The sequence below is a fragment of the Hippocampus bargibanti genome, linkage group LG14 (assembly GCF_051943395.1).
Source record: "Hippocampus bargibanti isolate YZ-2025 linkage group LG14, ASM5194339v1, whole genome shotgun sequence".
NCBI classification, from domain to species: Eukaryota; Metazoa; Chordata; class Actinopteri; order Syngnathiformes; family Syngnathidae; genus Hippocampus; species Hippocampus bargibanti.
In genome coordinates this window covers 14,736,020-14,755,204 of record NC_142747.1, presented here as the reverse complement: position 1 = coordinate 14,755,204, position 19,185 = coordinate 14,736,020, and the positions used below count along the sequence as shown (strand labels likewise).

Genomic DNA, 19,185 nt, shown 5'->3' with positions numbered 1-19,185 from the left:
GTAAAGAGCAGTACATTGGGGAGACTAAACAAATTCTCAAAAAAAGACTATCAACATCGCAGGGATAATACTAGTGGGCCTAAATCGGCAGTACATATGCACTTAAAAGCTAGAAATCAATCATTTGACGACAATGAGGTTAAAATCTTAGCGAAACAACATAGATGGTGTGAAAGGGGAGTAAAAGAAGCGATTTTCATAAAACAACTAAATCCTTCATTAAACCGGTTTGGTGGGGTGAGGTTCAATTTGGATCGTTCATACAATAGCCTGCTTAGGCAACATATGATTAGTAATACTGATGAGGTGATACCGGTCGAAGTGGGGCAATCAGGCCAGTCGTTAGTCAGAACGATAGGAACTATCAGTGGAGCAATCCTTCATTAAACCGGTTTGTGGGGTGAGGTTCAATTTGGATCGTTCATACAATAGCCTGCTTAGGCAACATATGATTAGTAATACTGATGAGGTGATACCGGTCGAAGTGGGGCAATCAGGCCAGTCGTTAGTCAGAACGATAGGAACTATCAGTGGAGCAGCTGCAGGGAGTAGGCCTCTGCTTCCCCCAACCTGAGAGCAGGGACCTATCATAGCAGAGTCCGGCACCACCATATCTGGACAGTAGGAAGATATATATATATATATATATATAGGGCCTAAACTACCAGTAAGACTTTAGTTTGCTGACGAAGTTTCTTGGATAAGAAGCGAAACATCTGACACCTTCAAAGAGGTACTAAATCAATATGTATTTATTGTATTGTATTTTGTACAGCCGACCCCATTTCAAGTTCAGACAACTCCAGACACATATAACTTAGGAATTAACTATTTTTTCTGTTGTAAGAAGAGAGTCTAAGGTTTCTAATACCGTACTGAATGTTTATATAGTCTTAAAACTAAATATTATGTGGGTCCTGCAATTTGAATGTAAAATGACAAAAACCCTGGCACTGGAGTGGACATGTTTTTGCACATCGTCTGGCAGTAAATAGTTTAAAGATGATGTTGTGTTACCAAGTAGTAAAAGACTATTAATAACAACATCTGAACATTCCTACTAGTTCAGAAAATCAAGTGATTGTAGAAAATGTGTGGGTGTCCTTTGTTCACTTTTCTCGACCCACTAAAATTGCATGTCCCCGATGTCACACTGTCGATTATCTTGTTGTCAGTGTGTATGCAGTTTGAACAGGTGGTGGGGTTTTATTTATTTCTATATTACTATTGTGTACTGCATGTGCAAAAGAACAAAAGCATTAGCACTCATATGTCAGTCTCCAGCTGTGAAAAGTTCATTTTCAATAAACTAAGTTGACATGCAGAAGGGTGCGGAAAAAAAGCAATAAGAAAAACACCAATAAATGCTCGTTGCACGAAGCAACCGTGAGAAGTTTATTCCATTCACGTGATCAGGACCTCGGTCTCATATTTCACCATATAACGACTGGAGGTCCGGAAACAGTACGAGGGCCCTGAGTTGCGTCCAGACTAAAATGGTGATGTTTGTTTGTTTAAAATGCCACAGTCACACAACAGGGAAAGTATGTGGTGATACTGAGCTGGGAGGGACACAAAGGTTGTGCTGACAATGCGTTTGACAAGATAACTCACCGAAGATCTCCCCATTCTTGGCATATTCTGTGACCAGGTAAAGCATGTTCTTGGTCTCCATCACCTAAGAGGACCAGAGGACAGTTTTTAATGGAAACATACACCTTAGACTTTACAAATATGTTTTTGATGCTAAGACAAGACTCCTGAATTAACATATCCACAAGGAATGACGAAAACAATAAATGAAGCGGACAGCTAGATATCTGAATGAGACTCGAAAAACTACCGCAGTGCTTCCTCTCAATGTGGTGCTGTGTGGGAGGAGACCCAATTTAGAAACAGAAACATTCAGGAGATCAAACAGAATTAAATCTGGAGAGGGGAGGCTGAATCAGACACAGTGAGCCAGACATTCACACTCGAAATCCTACTCTTTTTGTTGCTGATCAATTTTCCATCTGTTACACTTTCCAATTCATTGAGTGAGGAATTTTTTTTGGAAGAAGTGGATTATTGTTTCACAACACATTTGAGTTGAATCTCTTGTCGGTCTATTTAGAAACTGGTTATTCATCAGGCAGAGAATATATTTCAATCAACTTTAATGGCAGGTTTTTGGCTATTATTAGGGCATGAAGTGTCGTGCCGTATTTACATTTAACGTTTTTATTTACTTCAACGAGGACACAATTAGTTCAGTAATGTCAATGTTACTGATTGTACTCCCAAGAGCAGGTTGGTGCTATGTATTACACATAATGGCAATTGGAAATTTTGATTTTTTTTTTTAAATCAACTTGAAAATGGCTTTAAATTTTAAATCTGCGAAGTTATTATTGAAAGAAGGCAGTATCTGATCAAACTACCAGGAAACAACATTACCTTCTGTTTTTTCAATGTGATGCCGCTTTCTGTGCTTTTTCTTGAAATAGAAAAATATCATTCAATCATTGTCTCCTCAAGCCCATAATTGTAAACGTGGAAGGGGGAACTGAAATATTTAAAATGATTGTGCTGCTTTTTTTAGAAACAGAATTTTCTTCCCTTTCAGTCTGCAGACGACCATTAAAAGAGGTCTTGCGCAGCACGAAACGAAAGGTAACCTTCTGTTTTTACTGTTCAAAGGGTGACACTGAGCCTCCCTAACAACGCATAGCGCCAATTGTAGGATATTAGCTGTCCCTGCCGTAAACAGACTCCTTGTTATGACGACACGCTTTGCAGGGAAATAACTCTTCACCCATAATGTGTCATGCCATAAGATGCAGTAAGTGCAATTGATTCATAGTTAAAATGCCACACACTGCAAAACAATGTGAAGCTTTGTCTCAAGTGTGTTACTCGGTCCTCCCCCAATACTGATCTAAGAACCGAGACCTATTACTGGAATGCTCACATAAAAATGATCGGAATTTGTGATCATTCTTGTTCAGTGTCAAGTCGGGATACTGGCTTGGACTGATAGACCACCCCGTTGACTGCAACTATTTTTTTTATTTTATCCATTCAAATGTGGTGATAGGAATTTGTTTTTCAGGCCAATGCACAATGCAGATTACACACGCTGTCACCTCCATATGTATTCCTAATTTCACTTTTGATTGATGGACAGTGGTCACAAACCTACTTTTCAGTTTGTGTATAACCAATGTAAAAACTATTTATGTCTGTGTCGGCTCCCAGTCGTACAAGAGTGGTCCATCGAGGAAAAGGTGAGGCCGATACCACCGTAATGTCTCAAAGTGCTGTATCTCCAAAAGCAAAATAATTGCGGCACAAAGACAGCTTCCCAGTACAGTATTTGTGGGAGAATTCCAAGCACAGGAGCCGTCATCTTGGGAAAAACACAGTGGGAATCTCATCACAGTGTCAAAGACAATAAGTTCCATATTTCCATTATTGGCGCCTCTTGTAATTCAAATTGCTCGCTGAAATACTGTCGCAGAATGTTTTCATTGCGCTGTTTGTAATCTGCTGTGCAGTCCAACATTTTGGTAAACTTGGCTCATTACATACCCCGATTACAAACTTCACAAAATCTGGAAAAAATGTCCAAAAACGATGCAGATCTTTTTCAGCACTGGGGAAAATGTGCCTTTAGCAAAGCCCAATTAAAAATAAAGACTGATGTTGCAAGGGGCTGAAAGCACTTGCATGACTTGATAACTAGTTAGAAATGAGACTATTTTTGGCTACAGCTTGTGAGGAAATAAATCCTTTCAAAAATCCCCCAGACAGATTTCAGGATTGATCAGTTCTCACGTGAAAGAAATATGACATGCTGCAGAATGCACAGACACGTGCCGCTGATGCGTTTTTTTTTCTTGAGATCTTCTAGCCGACTTCACTTTGTCTGACAGATTTGATTGATGTGATTCATCGATTCATCAAATGTGGTGCGAGGGTGTTGCCAGTGAAATTGAACTCGGCTTTCCCAAAAGTGTCATTCGTCACAATTACTTCGTGATTTCAAAGGCTGTGAGATTTTTTTTTCATGCTGAGACAGCTAGTTTGGGATTTTTTGGGGGGGCACCTTATCAAATTAAATTGCCATTTAAAAACTATGTGTGGTATTTCCTTGATGAACTGGAAACCTTCTAATTGATAAATCAGGAAGGGTCAAAGAACACATAAATCAGGTAGGGGGCAAATACTATCTCAAAGCTGTTCATACAAATTATTTTAAAAGATATTTAATTCATGGCTTTATATTTTTGGACAGTTTAACTTCAAATGCACAATACAAATCTCAAAAGAATATTTCAAAATACATACGAGAAGATTCAAATCAAAGTTTAACTTGAGGGGGAACAAGGGCTGGGGGAATGGATGTTCCACAAAACAGTAGTTTTTTATAGCTTCTTGCTTTCAACGAAGTTGTTGCAGCAACTTAAAATCTGAGGAGGTGGAACATGTGGTATTGCTAAATTCTGAGGAAAAAAATATGGAATAATGAAGAAAAAAAATGACAATACTAGAAAGCCTGATGACATCACCCTTGGGTTTAACGACTTGTCGTCTCTGGGGGCTTGGACTCAACCAGTGACAAACGGCATTCTTCATTAATTTGTTCCTCTGATTGCAGGTTGGGGCCATGACATGGGGACATTTATTTTATTTATTTCTGTTACTTGTGCCATGGATTTTATTTGTATTTTTCTGTGCAAGCTCTGCATGCACAATTTTTCTGACTTCACTTTAGAATCAATCAAAATATATAATATCAAATGTCAGTCTCTGTTTTGAGAGCTTTACGATGATACCAAACTTTCCAAAATTGCATAAAGATTAAAAAAAGTTATGAAAGGTTTGGGAACATCCTTTGCTATAAATGTATTTGTGGTGAGCCCCATTAAGAGTAAAATTTCACACAATTTTATTTATCCGGCATTTCTTTGTTTAATAATAGGTTCATAAGAATAAATGAATCAATGGAAAATAATGGTTATAGCACAAACCAGTCGAGAAATTCACAAAAAAGCGATATCCACTTAAAGGTTTTGCATAATTGAATTTATTTATTATGGAGCAACTTACTTGGTAAAGCTTGATGATATGTGGATGGTCCAGCATTTTCATGATCTGAACTTCTCTGTAGATCTTCTCAAGATTGACCGCATCCAACTGGGTCTTGTCAATGATTTTAATGGCCACCTGTGAAGTGGTCACACAACTTAATCATGGTGTCTCAACAGTCAATATGGCATTTATTTCCCAATTTGTGAATTATACCACAGACGTGTCACTGAGACGAGGCGTTTTTCTGAACCAAATGAACCTATATTGTACATCCATGCTATAATATTTGTTTTTCAATCTGAAGCATCTCTATGTTATTTAAGTCTTTAGAAAATATCCCATGTAGTTACTTTTTAGCAGGTTATGTTTTTTGACGATTTTTTTCCACAAGAGAATTTAACATTTGAAATCCCAAACTGGAAAATTTGCTGAGTAGAGGGTCAAGGTCAGATGAAGGACACTGATTCGATGTGGCGACCCCTGAAGGGAAAAGCCAAAAGGAAAAAAAGAAGAAGAAGGGTCAAGGTCAGTGATTGATTTTATGTTGTGATCTCAGTGTGAATGTCACATTTTTTGTCTTTTCTCTGCACAGGTTTTACAGGAAAGGAGGTCATTTAGATAAAAAAAAACAGCCATGGACAGTGCTTGTCTGTTCTGTCAACCAACTTTTCTATCTGTCGATTCTATCGATTTTCTGTCTGACAAGTATATGGTTCTTTAAAAAAAAGATATTTGGTCTGGGGTTAGTTATCAGCAATGTGTGAAGTATCTGTAAAGCAAAGTTGCATGAGTAAACAACGGTACAGCCCAGTTCCCCTCACAGCAATTTCTTGCGAACAAAGCTGAAGAAACGCCACTGTTTTGACAAAACACACAAGTCATTGTGCTGTATGCACGTGCCTTGACAGCACAAAGACTGTGTTTGTCAAAGGAAAATTATCGTAGTGATAACAATACTAATTAATTCAAACTAACAGTCTAGAGAAGACAAGGAGACAAGTATGAGACATGTCGCCGCCGCACAGAGTTTAAATAAAGGGTCAACTATTAAAAGCATCACTCCCTCTTTCTTTCATCCCATTTCATTGGTGTGCTGTTGATGTTGGAAGACGCAAAACACAAAAGTGACTATTAGGAAACGAGAATATCCGCCAGTGTCAATACAATACAACCACAGGACAACTGTGCTTGTGTTTAGAATATTAATATGCGAAATGTAATGTCCCATGCATCATTTTTAAGTAGAACATTGGGAGTGTGTGATGAACCATCTTTTTCGGAAATGATGACTGACTCCAGTTGTTTTAACTGAAGTGTTCGCAATCACATTGATGACCTCACAATGAAAAACACATTGTGCTGCATGTGTTAGTTCAGTGACACATTTTGTCATCTTAATATAGCTAAAACAAATGGTAATGGCCTCTGCTTAATATAGCGGTTTTCAAAGGTCTGACAGTTCAGAGGGGTGAAGCAATGAACTGTAACTTCCACTCGAGTAATGTGATGTCAAAGTACTGTCAGATTTCAAAGTGCTCTGCAGTGCGTGATCACTCCACTGAACAGTCAATCGCCTGCATTACTCAGCAGTAATAATTCTACTCATTTATAACTGTCTTGTTTCAAGCTCTAAGAGGACTTTGACACGGACTGCTAGCCTATAGTCGTACTGCAGTGGAGAAATTATCGTTTTGGTTTCTCAGAATTATGACATCCATGAGTCGCACCAGTCTCACTGAAGGGTGGAAATTAAGGCTTGGCCTTGAAAGAATCAAATATAGGAACCTTTGCACATGTTCATCCGAGGAAAAGGCATTCAACTCACAGGGAAAGTTAAAGGATAAAACTATAATATGAAGAAAAGGTTGGGGAAATGCAAAGGTCAGAGGTAAGATGACTTCCTCCTAAGGCGACTGACCAGAGGACCATTGACATGAAATTTATTGCATGCACATGTACAAAAAGTAGGTTATACACACACGTACACACAAACCAGGCCAACTTCTCTTTGTTAGCTCTTGCAAACACTATGAAACACTATGTTGCATCATACAAAGCCGACCCTTTTACAATCCCCAGTTCAGGCAAAGTCAGCCGCGGTTTCCTTGTATGCCCGCCAGTTGCAAATGACCTGAATGATGTAGCCACCACAGCAGAAAAAGCTGTGAAATTGGCAGGTGTGTCATTTGTATGGCATGCATGTACACTGCGATTACTGCTTCGTAGTTACAGATTACCTGGCTAGACTATCACTGTGTCTTTTCACTTGAGCGACCAGGTGAATGATAACAGTATTACAAAACAAAGGCCAACTATGGCGGTCATTAAAGATGTCAAGATTGTCACCTTAGTAATTGATGTACGATACAAACAGTGGAAAGGCCCCAATGAGCAAAGATCAAGCTCTTATTGCAAGTATGTGGCCTATTCTTTCTTTGGTTAGAAGCAGAGTCTGTGCGGAACCATGCACGAAAGACTCCCTTCTATGAAGTCAGCTCTTTGTCCCCTCCTTGTGCTGGTTTGTCTGAGAGCGCGCAGTGTTACTAATGTCAAATTGAGCAATGTCAGTGAACCGCGTGCATGCATACGTGCATGCAGAACCCATCCCAGAAACAGATCTCTCCAGTGTGTCCTCCTCTTCAGTACCGAGGCCACAAGAAACCACTAAATCACGTCATTATTTGGCTTACATAACAGGACTACCGACCCATGAAGCTCGCCCCAGATATTGCTGTGTTTACACCATACACAGGATCTTTGCTTGGTTGCTAGCTGGACTGTGTGGGTCATCATCACACAACGTACTGCCTGGTACGTGGTGACAGTTTGTGGGTCATGAATTAAATATATAGAGGTATAGGCCCCATGGCATTCGTGACTGAGGAAATGACAGAAAGCTAAAGGCAGAGATGTTTCGTACTTCTGTCACCGGCTTGTGAAAAGGAACTGGTCGCGCTCTAAAAAGTCATGGGCATGACGTAGCCGATGTTGCTATTGATCTCAGCACAGTTTTGATGATATCCTGCTTTGCTGGGTTCTGTGTACAAATTAGACATGGATTTAAAGGAGGACGACACCAATTTTTTGTTTCCTAACTAACATCAGATAAACGTTTTATAGCATCTAAAATACCCAAAACACGCGGGCTGATATTTTTAATCAAATGAAAAACACAAATAAAATGACTTAACAGAAAGTTTCAGTTTCAGAAGGTCCCGCCCCCTTGTTTGTGACGTCACACCAAGACGTCTTGCCTTGCTCAAGAATCAAAACAATGGCTTCAGATTCGGAGAAGATGCTTTCTTGTTACTCAACCAGCTATGAATATGATTCAAATAGTTCTGAAGAGGAAAGCATCAATGTTTTCAATCGATTTAAGAAGTCCTTCCGTGTCATTTTCAGGTGTCTGGACTGCAATGTAGCATCCCAAAAAATGCACATGATGGCGCCCAAGCTCCGTTGGAAATGGACTGATTTGTCTGCTGGGAATTTGTGTCAGCTAGTATCAAATAGTTGTCTTGGTGCAACACACAACGATTCACCATCGTGTTATGTGTTTTCCTTCTAATTTCGCGATCAACACGGATCAACACGAAGTTTTCAGACCAAACAAAGTACCCAAAATGCATTGTGTGTCGCTTTCTCGTTCAGTGACGATACCTACGGTGACGTCACTTGGGTGTGAATGAAGCGCAGGCCATTGCCTCTGGCAATTGTTATTTTCTTTTCCACAAGGGGGCAGCATTTCCTTTTTTTGTTAGTGCTTTGTTCCATTTTCATCTGTTGTTAAAGCGCTATATAAAACCATATGGATGTATCGGTTTGTATTTTGGACAGCCGCCCTCATTTCAAGCTCATATAACTCCAGACCAATATAATTTAGGTATTACCTCTTTTTTCCTGATGAAAGAAAAGAATCTAGGGTTTCTAATACTTTATTGAATGTTTAAAGGACAACCGACGCCTCCCGACAAGTTGTGTCCATAATTTGTAAAATGGCTTCAAATGACTTCTACTGAGCGTACTTTAATAAGATTCCACCGCATATAGCTATAGTTTACGTTTTAAGACTCGCTCTGAATATTCAGGAAGTCTTGTTTTTGAGTTGGTGACGAGTCCGTACGTGATGTCACGAAAGGACCGCCCCGACCGAAAAAAGACACATTGTAGCAGTCCTTCCATCACATCAATGTATTTTGGTGTACATGTTTGGTCTGAGAACGGTGTTGCACTCAAAAGCCGCCAGAAGAGGGCATCCAAGCTCCATATAAGGAATTTATCAGCCTGTGGAAGCGGAGGTGGCCACTGGAGGTCGCCATTTTGTGCCTCTTTTTTTTGGTTGAGAGATTTTCCCCCAATGTTGCCTCAAAATGGCACATATAATTCTTTAATCGATTGCCAACATGTATGCTTTCTTCTTCAGAACTATTTGAATCATATTCATAACTGGATGTGGAACAATAAAGCATATTCTCCGAATCTGAAGCCATTGTTTTGATTCACAAGCAATGCAAGACGTCTTGGCGTGACATCACGAACTGGGGGCGGGACTTTCTGAAAATGCCCAATTCGCAGCTCCATTTTTTGCAGATTTTGGACACTTTACGTCATTTTTATTCGTGTTTTGCATTTGACTAAAAGTATCATACTGCGTGTTTTGGGTATTTTAGATGCTATAAGACGTTTTTCTGATGTCAGTTAAAAAACAAAAAAGTGACGTTGGTTGTCCTTTAAGTAGTACTAAAACTCAATATTCTGTGGGTCTTGAAATTCAAGTGACAATAACAAAAACCCTGGCACATTGTATGCCCAGTATGGTTAAAAAAACACCATCACTGATATGATCACATGATGGAGCAGTATGTCTATTCCAATAACTTGTTTATTTACCATACACGCTTGTGGTCAGTTTACTCAGCATCGACAAACATATTTAAGCATCTTTGCCGTGCCCCAAGGAAGGAAAGGAGGGGGAGACAAATGAATGAGATTTGAATACAAAATATTTGCAAAGAAACAAACATTACTGGAAATGTCGCCGCTTTCACAGGATAGCATGAAATAAAGGTATTTTCGATGGAATCTATTAAAATTTATTTTAAATGAAGAATTTAACTTTTGATTTATGAGTTTTGGTGTATGCATGGGAGAAATTTCATTTTTAAACCGCATTGGCTTCTCATCATTTTGAAATTAAATGTTTCGACGAAACATGTGGAAGCTGAATAAATTACTGAAATAATCATTATGCTTCATAAAGAAAATTTCGATCACACATTTGCCTTTCATGGCATTGCACTCTCTAAAACACGCATGGGGGTATAAATCAATTGTCTTGCTTGAGTCTGGTTCGCTTCCTGCAGTATTTGGCAGCATAATTTAAAACTAAAAAAGATCCCGGAAATGACAATTTATGAAACAATCTGCATAAAATGCTACCCAGTCCATCACTTCGTCATCATGATTTTAACCACACTTCCGCAATATCAGACAATGACATTGCAGTTTATGGAGCCCAAAGGACATACAACACTGCCAGTTTCCTTTACCGGCCAGGACAACCTATTCAAGGAGCTGGCTAGGAATAAGGGAATAAAGAATTAGCAGCCAATACAACCACAGGTCACAAGATTGACCAAATATGTTTTTTTTTAAATCAGAGGATGGACAGCCCATACTCCACTCCGCTAAAATAACCTTAGTGTGAGCGATATGATGATTATTCCAGTTCGCACGTGACATAAAAGGTAAGGAACAAGCTCCATTCACACATGTATAGCAGTCTGGAAACAAACAGAGAGCAGCACAGCTTCTAGCTTGGAATGCAATGATGGTCAGCTACTGATATAAATAAATAAATAAATAAATAAATAAATAAATAAACCCAGCCCTTGACCGGAGGTCAGCATCCTGCGGCTACAGAGCTGCATTGTGGCTCCCTGAAGTTTTTTCGAAAATGGTTGAAAATTGAAAAAAGATTTAGGAAGGAAACATATAGTAACTTCTTTGTCTTCTGTCAGATGACAAACATGGCACATCATTTGTAACGATTTCCAAAGCTGTCAAAAGATGTGAAATAAACATTAAATGTCAACAATTTGGTCAATGAGGATTTGTGTCAGACATTGTGACACACATTTTTATGCGAAGGGTGGAATTTCAATTTGGTGATAAATAAAAAGATAAACGGGACGGATGGACGGGCGGGCAACAAAACAAAAACATGTGTGTTTCATGTACAATTGACCGGGGTTATTGGCAAAGAATGGGAATCTGAAGCATTTTGAAACAGTACACGTGAGCTACAATAGTTAACATGCTGCAACAGTGTGCGCCATGCCTCGATCATCTCCGTGGCCGTTATGACTGCTGCTCGTTATGGCATGTGTGTGTCAAAGTGCGTGCGGTTATGTGACGATCGCAGGAGGTTGGTTGATCGAAAAATAGATTCTTCGGTCAAGAAAGGTTGGACATCCCTGCCTCCAGATTCTCTACCGTTAAAAAATAAAATAAAAATGGCTTGACGGCATGACATGGTGGCTCATTGTCTATTTTTAGACAATTTCGACATTTTGATAGTAGGCTAATCGACCTATTGCCTTTATTATAAGGCTTATAAAAGGTTTGAATTTTTTCTCAGCTCCAGATATTTTTCTTTGTCTTGCAACAATCAGGGTTGACGACCCCTGCCATAGACAAACGTGACTGACAGTAGTCTTTATACAGCTCTTCAGGGTGTCTATTTAAGGCTCAAGTAATAGCTGTCATTTCCTTTTGAAAGCAACGTACAGTAAAGTCTCGTTATATCGATATTCAAGGGAGTCCGAAAAAATATCGATATAACCGGGACTATCGATATATCCGACCCTGTTTGCATGTAATTTTCTCCGTGCGTGCATAGAAATAGTATCGATATAACCGGGACTATCGATATATCCGATATCGATATAACGAGACTTTACTGTATTTCAAACTGTCAAAAAACTTCACTGTTGCACTTATTTTGATCCTTCCATCTTTAAAATAAGTCACCCAATCTCAAGTGCAATTATTTCATCTGCTGCTCAATTTGTTTGTACCACGCATTCATAGAACTGTGATTTTAAAACTTGGGTATGCTCTGGACTGTCATTTTTGGGTTACCCTTCGGTATGCTCATCATAATCACAAGATCATTTGACCATGATTTTACAGTCCAGAGCAGGGGTGTTATTCCCACATGACTATGAAACCATATAAACATTGAAGCGCCCCATCATATCATTACATATAAACAAAAAGTTGATGTGCGAGTAGTTTTGAAATCCAAAGTCTTGTTTATTTAGTTTGTTAGTTTTAGTTGTTTATTTAACTATTCGTGACTTTATTTTACTTTTGTTAAAAATTGAATTGAAAAGAAAAAAATGTGACCACAATCTACCCAGTTATCTATTTTTTGAACAAGATGTCAAAGTCATTATTTATGACAGATGACAATTTGAAATTTGATACAGATTTCAGTAAGAACAATGGAAGATGACCCATAATTTACTTTCACAGAATTTACATGGTGCACGGGGCTTTGGGTGTAAAAACAGTGATCTAGAACATGTGATAAAGGAGTTGTTTTTTTCCCATTTCTATTCCATGAGTATGGACATATTGAGCGTTTTGCATGTGCCCTTGAAAGTGCTGTTCATTATGCCATTATACGGAAATTAAAGAATCATATCATGTGTCATTAATATTACAAGCATTGTAACTCGTCAATGGGAGCTGAAAGAACGGATGGTTAACATTTCTGTTTTGTAATTTATCATATTATTATATACACGTCATCAAGCTTGACATGTATACTCTGCAGTGGAGGAATGTCAATCACTTCAAAAAAGTTTATAAATGAAACATTTATATTAACTCATTCACTGCCATTCACAAATTTATTTGGGAATTGAAAATATGACATAGAGCGCCATTCCTGAATTTGTTTGGGTTTTGTTTTTTCTTGTGTGAGTCCCGATAAAGCGCTGGCCTTGGCCTCTGGCAATGTTTTTCCCTTCCACAAGGGGACAGAATCTCCCATTTTTTCCATGTTAGCGCTGTGTTCCAGCTTCAGCGGCTAAAGCGCTTTACAAACCAAGATGTATGGGCGCTTCAAAATAAAATGCATTCGCGAGAGTGGCTGCCTTTCCAGCAGCTCCCGAATTTTGTTTTTCTCCTTCTTTCTTTCCTTTCCTCTTTACTTTCATAACTTTGCTGCTGTGAAATGTAATTTTCTCCACTGTGAGACGGATAAAGGTACATCCAATCCAATCCAATTACTATTTAATTGTATTTTGGACAGCCACGCTCAATTCAAGCTCATAACTACAGACTATTATATAATTTAGGAATAAACTTTTTCTTCTGATGAAAGAAGATAGTCTACGGTTTCTTACGCTGCATTGAATGCATGTGTTATCCTAAAACTCAATATTATGTGGGTCCTGGAATTCAAGTGACAATGACAAAAACCCTGGCACTGGAGTAGACAACATTTTTTGCACGTCTGGCAGTGAATTAGTTTAAATATATATACCTATAGTGATAAATGACATGTTGGCAATTGGATGTCAACCACGGAGCCAAGCGTGTTTGCAATTTGTTTCCCCAGCAGCGCTCACGCTCATTGCTTTTACCGGCAGTTGAGCGTGCCAAGCAGGGTTAAGCATGCACGCTGTCAGCCCGCCGCCAACCGGGGGTCGAAAAAACATACACCGAACCTACTTTCTGTTTCTGTGTCCACAATGTCCCCGCCACATGCACTGAATGGCAGTGGCTAAAAGTTATGGAACTCGGGTCTCGAACTCATCAGTATCCCAAGTTAGCTTCCAAGCTAACGACTTCGCACTTTTTACTCACCTCCGTTTTGGTTATGCGATGTCGGGCCAGTTTGACGACTGCGAAGTTGCCCTTTCCTAAAGTGCGTTCGATGTCGTAGAAGCCCACACGGACGGGACCCCGGATCAGCGGTTTCTGGACGCTGTCAGCCATGACCATGCTGTTCTCGACGGGACTGTCTCGGCGGCGTACGACAAGGAGGTAACAAAAGCCGCACAAACAGGGAGACACACGCTACTTGGAGCGGACTGGGAGTCGGGGGGTCTCACACGGGCTGATTAAAACGCCAAACTAACCACCAGTCGCTGCCACCACCATTCGATGCGTGTCCATGAAAGAAATAAGACTTTACTGTATTGTCGGCGTCTTCTTTCAAAGCGGCGGAGACACAAGGAGGTCCATTTTCTTTTTCAGTCTCTTTTGGGGGGGGAGCGTGGGTGGCTTCGGGTCCAAGCTTGTATGTCACCTTTCTGCGGCCACAATAGTCCTCAGCTCCAGGTTCCCTGGATCAGGCAGCGCACACGAGTTGCCTCGCAAAGAGGCTTCATGTTCTCCGCTTGACGTGCATTGACGTCAAAGCCGTGGGGGTATTTGTACAGGGGGGCGGGGCGACAGCCCAGCTCCACACTTCGGTGCCAATTGGTTGCCACGACAACCAGACCTACCTCTTACGTCAACCGGTAAAATTGCCGTGTGTGTGTGTGTGTGTGTGTGTGTGGGGGGGGGGGGGTATGGGGGGTATGAGGGTGTCTGGTCTCACACGCAAAAGGTAACTTTCTCCTGTGCAGCAAGTGTCCATGCCGGTTTTTCGTAAGCTTTTGCAAGGCGCGAAAGGGTTAAAGAACCCTTTGAGACTTCAGCGAGAACCTAATCCATGTCCTACCATGTTGTATAAAAGTACAGTGCAAAATGTACAAACATCGTGTGCATCATGTCAGCTTTGAATTGTGTAACTTTGTCACTTATAATTACGTGTAGTTGTCATGTATTACATATAATTATGATGCACGGCACATTATTCTCCAAAAATATACACGTTTATTAATATCATGGACGACCCAAGTCCTTAGGAAAAACTATATAATTTGTCAACCCAAACTGTCTTGGTCAGCAACATTACAGCGTCACTTGCAGGCAAAATATGGTAATTGCAGCAATGTCTCCTGTTTGCTCAATAATAATAATAATAATAATAATAATAATAATAAAAATAATAATAATAATAATTATTATTATTATTATTATTATTATTATCGTTTCCTTTCGGCTTATAATTATTAATAATTATAATAATCAGAATCAGAAAGCCTTTAATTTACCACAATGGAGAAATTTGCTCTCCACAGGAACAATTTGAAAGGGGGGTTGGGGTGGGGTGAAAAGATGAAAACAAGATGTTCTAAGCATAATAAAAAAGACTAGACTGAGGTGTCTACAGTAACTGTGCAAGAATGTTTCATAAAAACGGTACATTGTGCAAGTATAAAAGAAAAAGCATATTGATATATGTAGCTGTATTGCATCAACATAATAATAATAATAATAATAATAATAATAATAATAATAATAATAATAATAATAATAATAATACGTCTGTGTAAGCTCTCAGTCGTACAGGAGTGGTCCATCGATGAGAAGGTTTCTTCAGCCGTCATCTGTACAAAAGTGAAGGTTTCGGACGTTTCGCCTCCTATCCAAGAGGCTTCGTCAGCGAACTAAAGTCTGACTGGTCGTATCGGCCCCATTTATATATCCCTAATGTCCAGACATGGTGGCGCCGGACACAGCTATGATAGGTCCCTACTCTCAGGTTGGGGGGCAGGGGACCCCTCCCTGTGGCCCCACTGATTGTTCCTACATTCCTGACTCACGACTGGCCTATTACCCCCACTCCCCCCGGTATCACCTCATCAGCATAACGACCCTCATCAGCATTGCGAAAGTTGCCTAACCTGTTTTGCCTAAGCAGGCTATTGTATGAACGATCCAAATTGAACCTCACCCCACCAGACCGGTTTAATGAAGGATTTTGTTGTTTTATAAGAATCGCTTCTTTTACCCCCCTTTCAAACCATCTATGTTCTTTCGCTAAGATTTTAACCTCATTGTCGTCAAATGAGTGGTTGCTAGCTTTTAGGTGCAAATGTACTGCCGATTGAGGCCCACTAGTATTCGGACGTTTCGCCTCCTATCCAAGAGGCTTCGTCAGCGAACTAAAGTCTGACTGGTCGTATCGGCCCCATTTATATATCCCTAATTATAATAATCAGTCCGACAGTCAGCGGGCAACAAAATAAAGTCCCTGCGATGTTGATAAAGTCTTTTTTTTGAGAATTTGTTGAGTCTCCCCAATGTACTGCTCTTTACAATTTTCATTCTTACAATGTATGGAATAAACTACATTACTTTGTTTTTAATTTGGTAGCCTATCTTTTGGATGCACTAATTTTTGCCTTAACGTGTTTATCGGTTTGAAATAAGTAGGAATTTTATGTTGCCAAAGGACTCTTTGTAATTTTTCAGAAACTCCTGCAATGTACGGTACTGCTACTCCTCTCCTTTTTGAATCTTGAGAATTATTGGTTTCGTTCGCTATTCTTTCTTTCTGACATTTGTTGAATGACCACTGAGGGTACCCACATAATTAATAATAATAATACCTTTCAAAACTCTCAAGGACACTTTACATTCACAGGATACTTTTTTCTGCCTATACCCCTCATCCTCGTTTCTTCAACCTTTGTTTATCCGTGTCAGGCAATTGAGAACGGATTCTTATTTCGACAGTCAGCGGGCAACAAAATAAAACACATAATACAGTATATCAATAGCAATCGTCATTGCGCGTCTCTCACTCCTCACACCTCTGCTATCCTCGTTCATAGTCTTGTCACCTCCCGGATTGACTATTGCAATTCACTTCTGTTTGGTGTCCCTGAGAAACCTCTCCACAAACTTCAACTCGTCCAGAATTCTTCAGCTCGGATCATCACCATCACCCGCCCGCCCGTCTCAGCACGATGGGTGACAGAGCCTTCAGCTGATCTGCCCCCAAACTTTGGAACTCACTTCCTCCCAACATTCGTAACATCGATTCTCTTCCCACCTTCAAGTCCCATCTCAAAACCCACCTATTTAAAATTGCATTTTCTGTGTAGCTCTCTCTCTTGTTTCTATTTATAATTGTATTTTATTTATTGCATTCTATGGAGGACCAACTTGTCTTTCATGCATTCACTATAGCACACATTTGCATCAGGGTTGTGGCTGCACCAACATCTATGCTAGCTGATTTTGGGTTCTTCTGTAGTCTGATCTAAAAATCGGTAGCCAAAATTCAGACCCTCATTGAAACATATTTTGGGAAAAAAGGTACAGTATTTGTTCTTCTCTTTTATTCAACAGTCCCAATTTTAAAGTTACCTGTGTATATGGTGATGTGGTACTTCACCTTATTGGAGGTTCAACCCAACCAATTCATATACACATTCGCCGAACCCTTCATTAGTAAAGCACAAAAATATAATTCAACAAGTGTTCCTTCAGTTTTTCCGCTGTTCGACGAGAGTTGCTGGAATCGGCAGAACAAATCATCCAGATAAGATGTTTGTCCCATCACATTACGTGACACATGTGAATCAGTGTTGTACGTATTCGTCCGACCACTTAGTCCTTCTCTGCACTTCTCCAATGGAGTGCCACATTGCCGCGTGGTAGCAACATGGTCCTTTATGGGGTCCAGCTTGCACTTTGAGTTGCTTTTCAGTCCCTAAGAGTCACTAAATATGTCACACACTACCATGTGTGATAAATCAAATATATTGACGATTTAAACGCCAACAAGCAATGTGTGGGTTGCCGCTAACTGCTAGTGTTGGCAATTCAGATGTGTGTCACAGCTGGAAGCACTCAGTGACTTCTTGTGTCGCGGTTGGATGCACTCTGTGTCTTTTGCCCATTTTACTGAAACAGTAAATTTTACACATTCACATTTCCCTCTCACCCACATGCAGAGAATAGAAAGCAGGAGGTGGTATTGCAGTACTTGCCTATCCTGACTGCATGTCCCTCACTCACGCTTCTGGACAATATCGACTTCATTGAACATTATGTGACTATTAAAGAAGGCAATCGGAGAAAAGATACACACTGTATTAGACATTTTAGCGGTTATTTGCAGTTGGCTCATGAGCAGGGTGTGCCCTGTGACTCACTTCACCCAAAGGCAGCTGGGATAGGTCACCTGCGACAAAAAATGGGTAAACATTTATGATTAATTGATATTGTTGTTGTTGCGTCGCCCACACACTGCCGCTGCTCACAAAAAAAGTTCTTATCCCGTGATCTCAAAGTGTCCTTGAGTTTAGAAAGGCGGTTAGAAATAAAATGTCTTATTAATACAGTATATATATATATATATATATATATATATATATATATATATATATATATATATATATATATATATATATATATATATATATATATATATATATATATATATATATATATATATATATATATATATATATATATATATAATACAACTTACAAGATAACCGACCTGTGATGTACAGCACACACTCCCACACCAGCAGTTGTCCCCCACTGTGGCCTGTAGACAAGCAGATTTGTGCTCCGAAGGCCCCTGCTGTCATGCACGGACTTCCTGAATGTAAGAGTTCCAGATGTGCTTTTGGCATTTCCTGTCCACCTTTCTCCAAGAACATACTCAGCCTCTCCTTGACCGGGTTCGTTGCAGCTTTCCATGACACATGCAGACCCAAACAGAACTCATCGAGTCACGTACATCTGAGTGCATTGCACACATTTATGTGATAGTCGCACTGGTGAGTGAACCCATGACACATTTAACTTCCTTAAGTCTGGTCACTCTCAAGTTTATCGAACTGTCAAGTAGAATTCAGGAAAGACCAGATCTTAGAGCTTTGCCGCGGTCACTTATGGTTTCTCATCAGTATTTACACAAGTGCTGTCCTGTTCCTTGACATCAAGACATCAAACAGGAAGCGATACAGCTTCTTCCCCCAAGCCATTAACTCTTTGAACTCTTTCAACAGTAGCCAAAATGGAACTGTATAGTGCCACTTAGCAGTTTTTTTTTGACAACGATACTAGTGCAGCGTGTTCTACCGGAAACAAATTCCTTGTGTGTTCTACATACTTGGCAATAAAGATGATTCTGATTCTGATTCTGATACTTTGAGCTGACGTCACTGTTCAGGTTAA

The 19,185-nt window shown here is 39.8% G+C and overlaps 1 protein-coding gene across 1 annotated transcript in view; it reads right to left on the bottom strand.

Moving 5' to 3' along the window:
• Positions 1 to 14,443, bottom strand: part of sik2b (salt-inducible kinase 2b) — a 53,663-nt gene extending 39,220 nt beyond the window's left edge. The window contains exons 1-3 of the mRNA XM_089014626.1: positions 13,957 to 14,443; positions 5,095 to 5,211; positions 1,615 to 1,678 (exon numbers count right to left, since the gene is read on the bottom strand). Coding sequence (XP_088870752.1) covers positions 1,615 to 1,678; positions 5,095 to 5,211; positions 13,957 to 14,094 — 319 coding nt within the window. The 5' untranslated portion in view covers positions 14,095 to 14,443. The remainder of the gene's footprint in view (positions 1 to 1,614; positions 1,679 to 5,094; positions 5,212 to 13,956) is intronic.
• Positions 14,444 to 19,185: the final 4,742 nt, after the last annotated feature.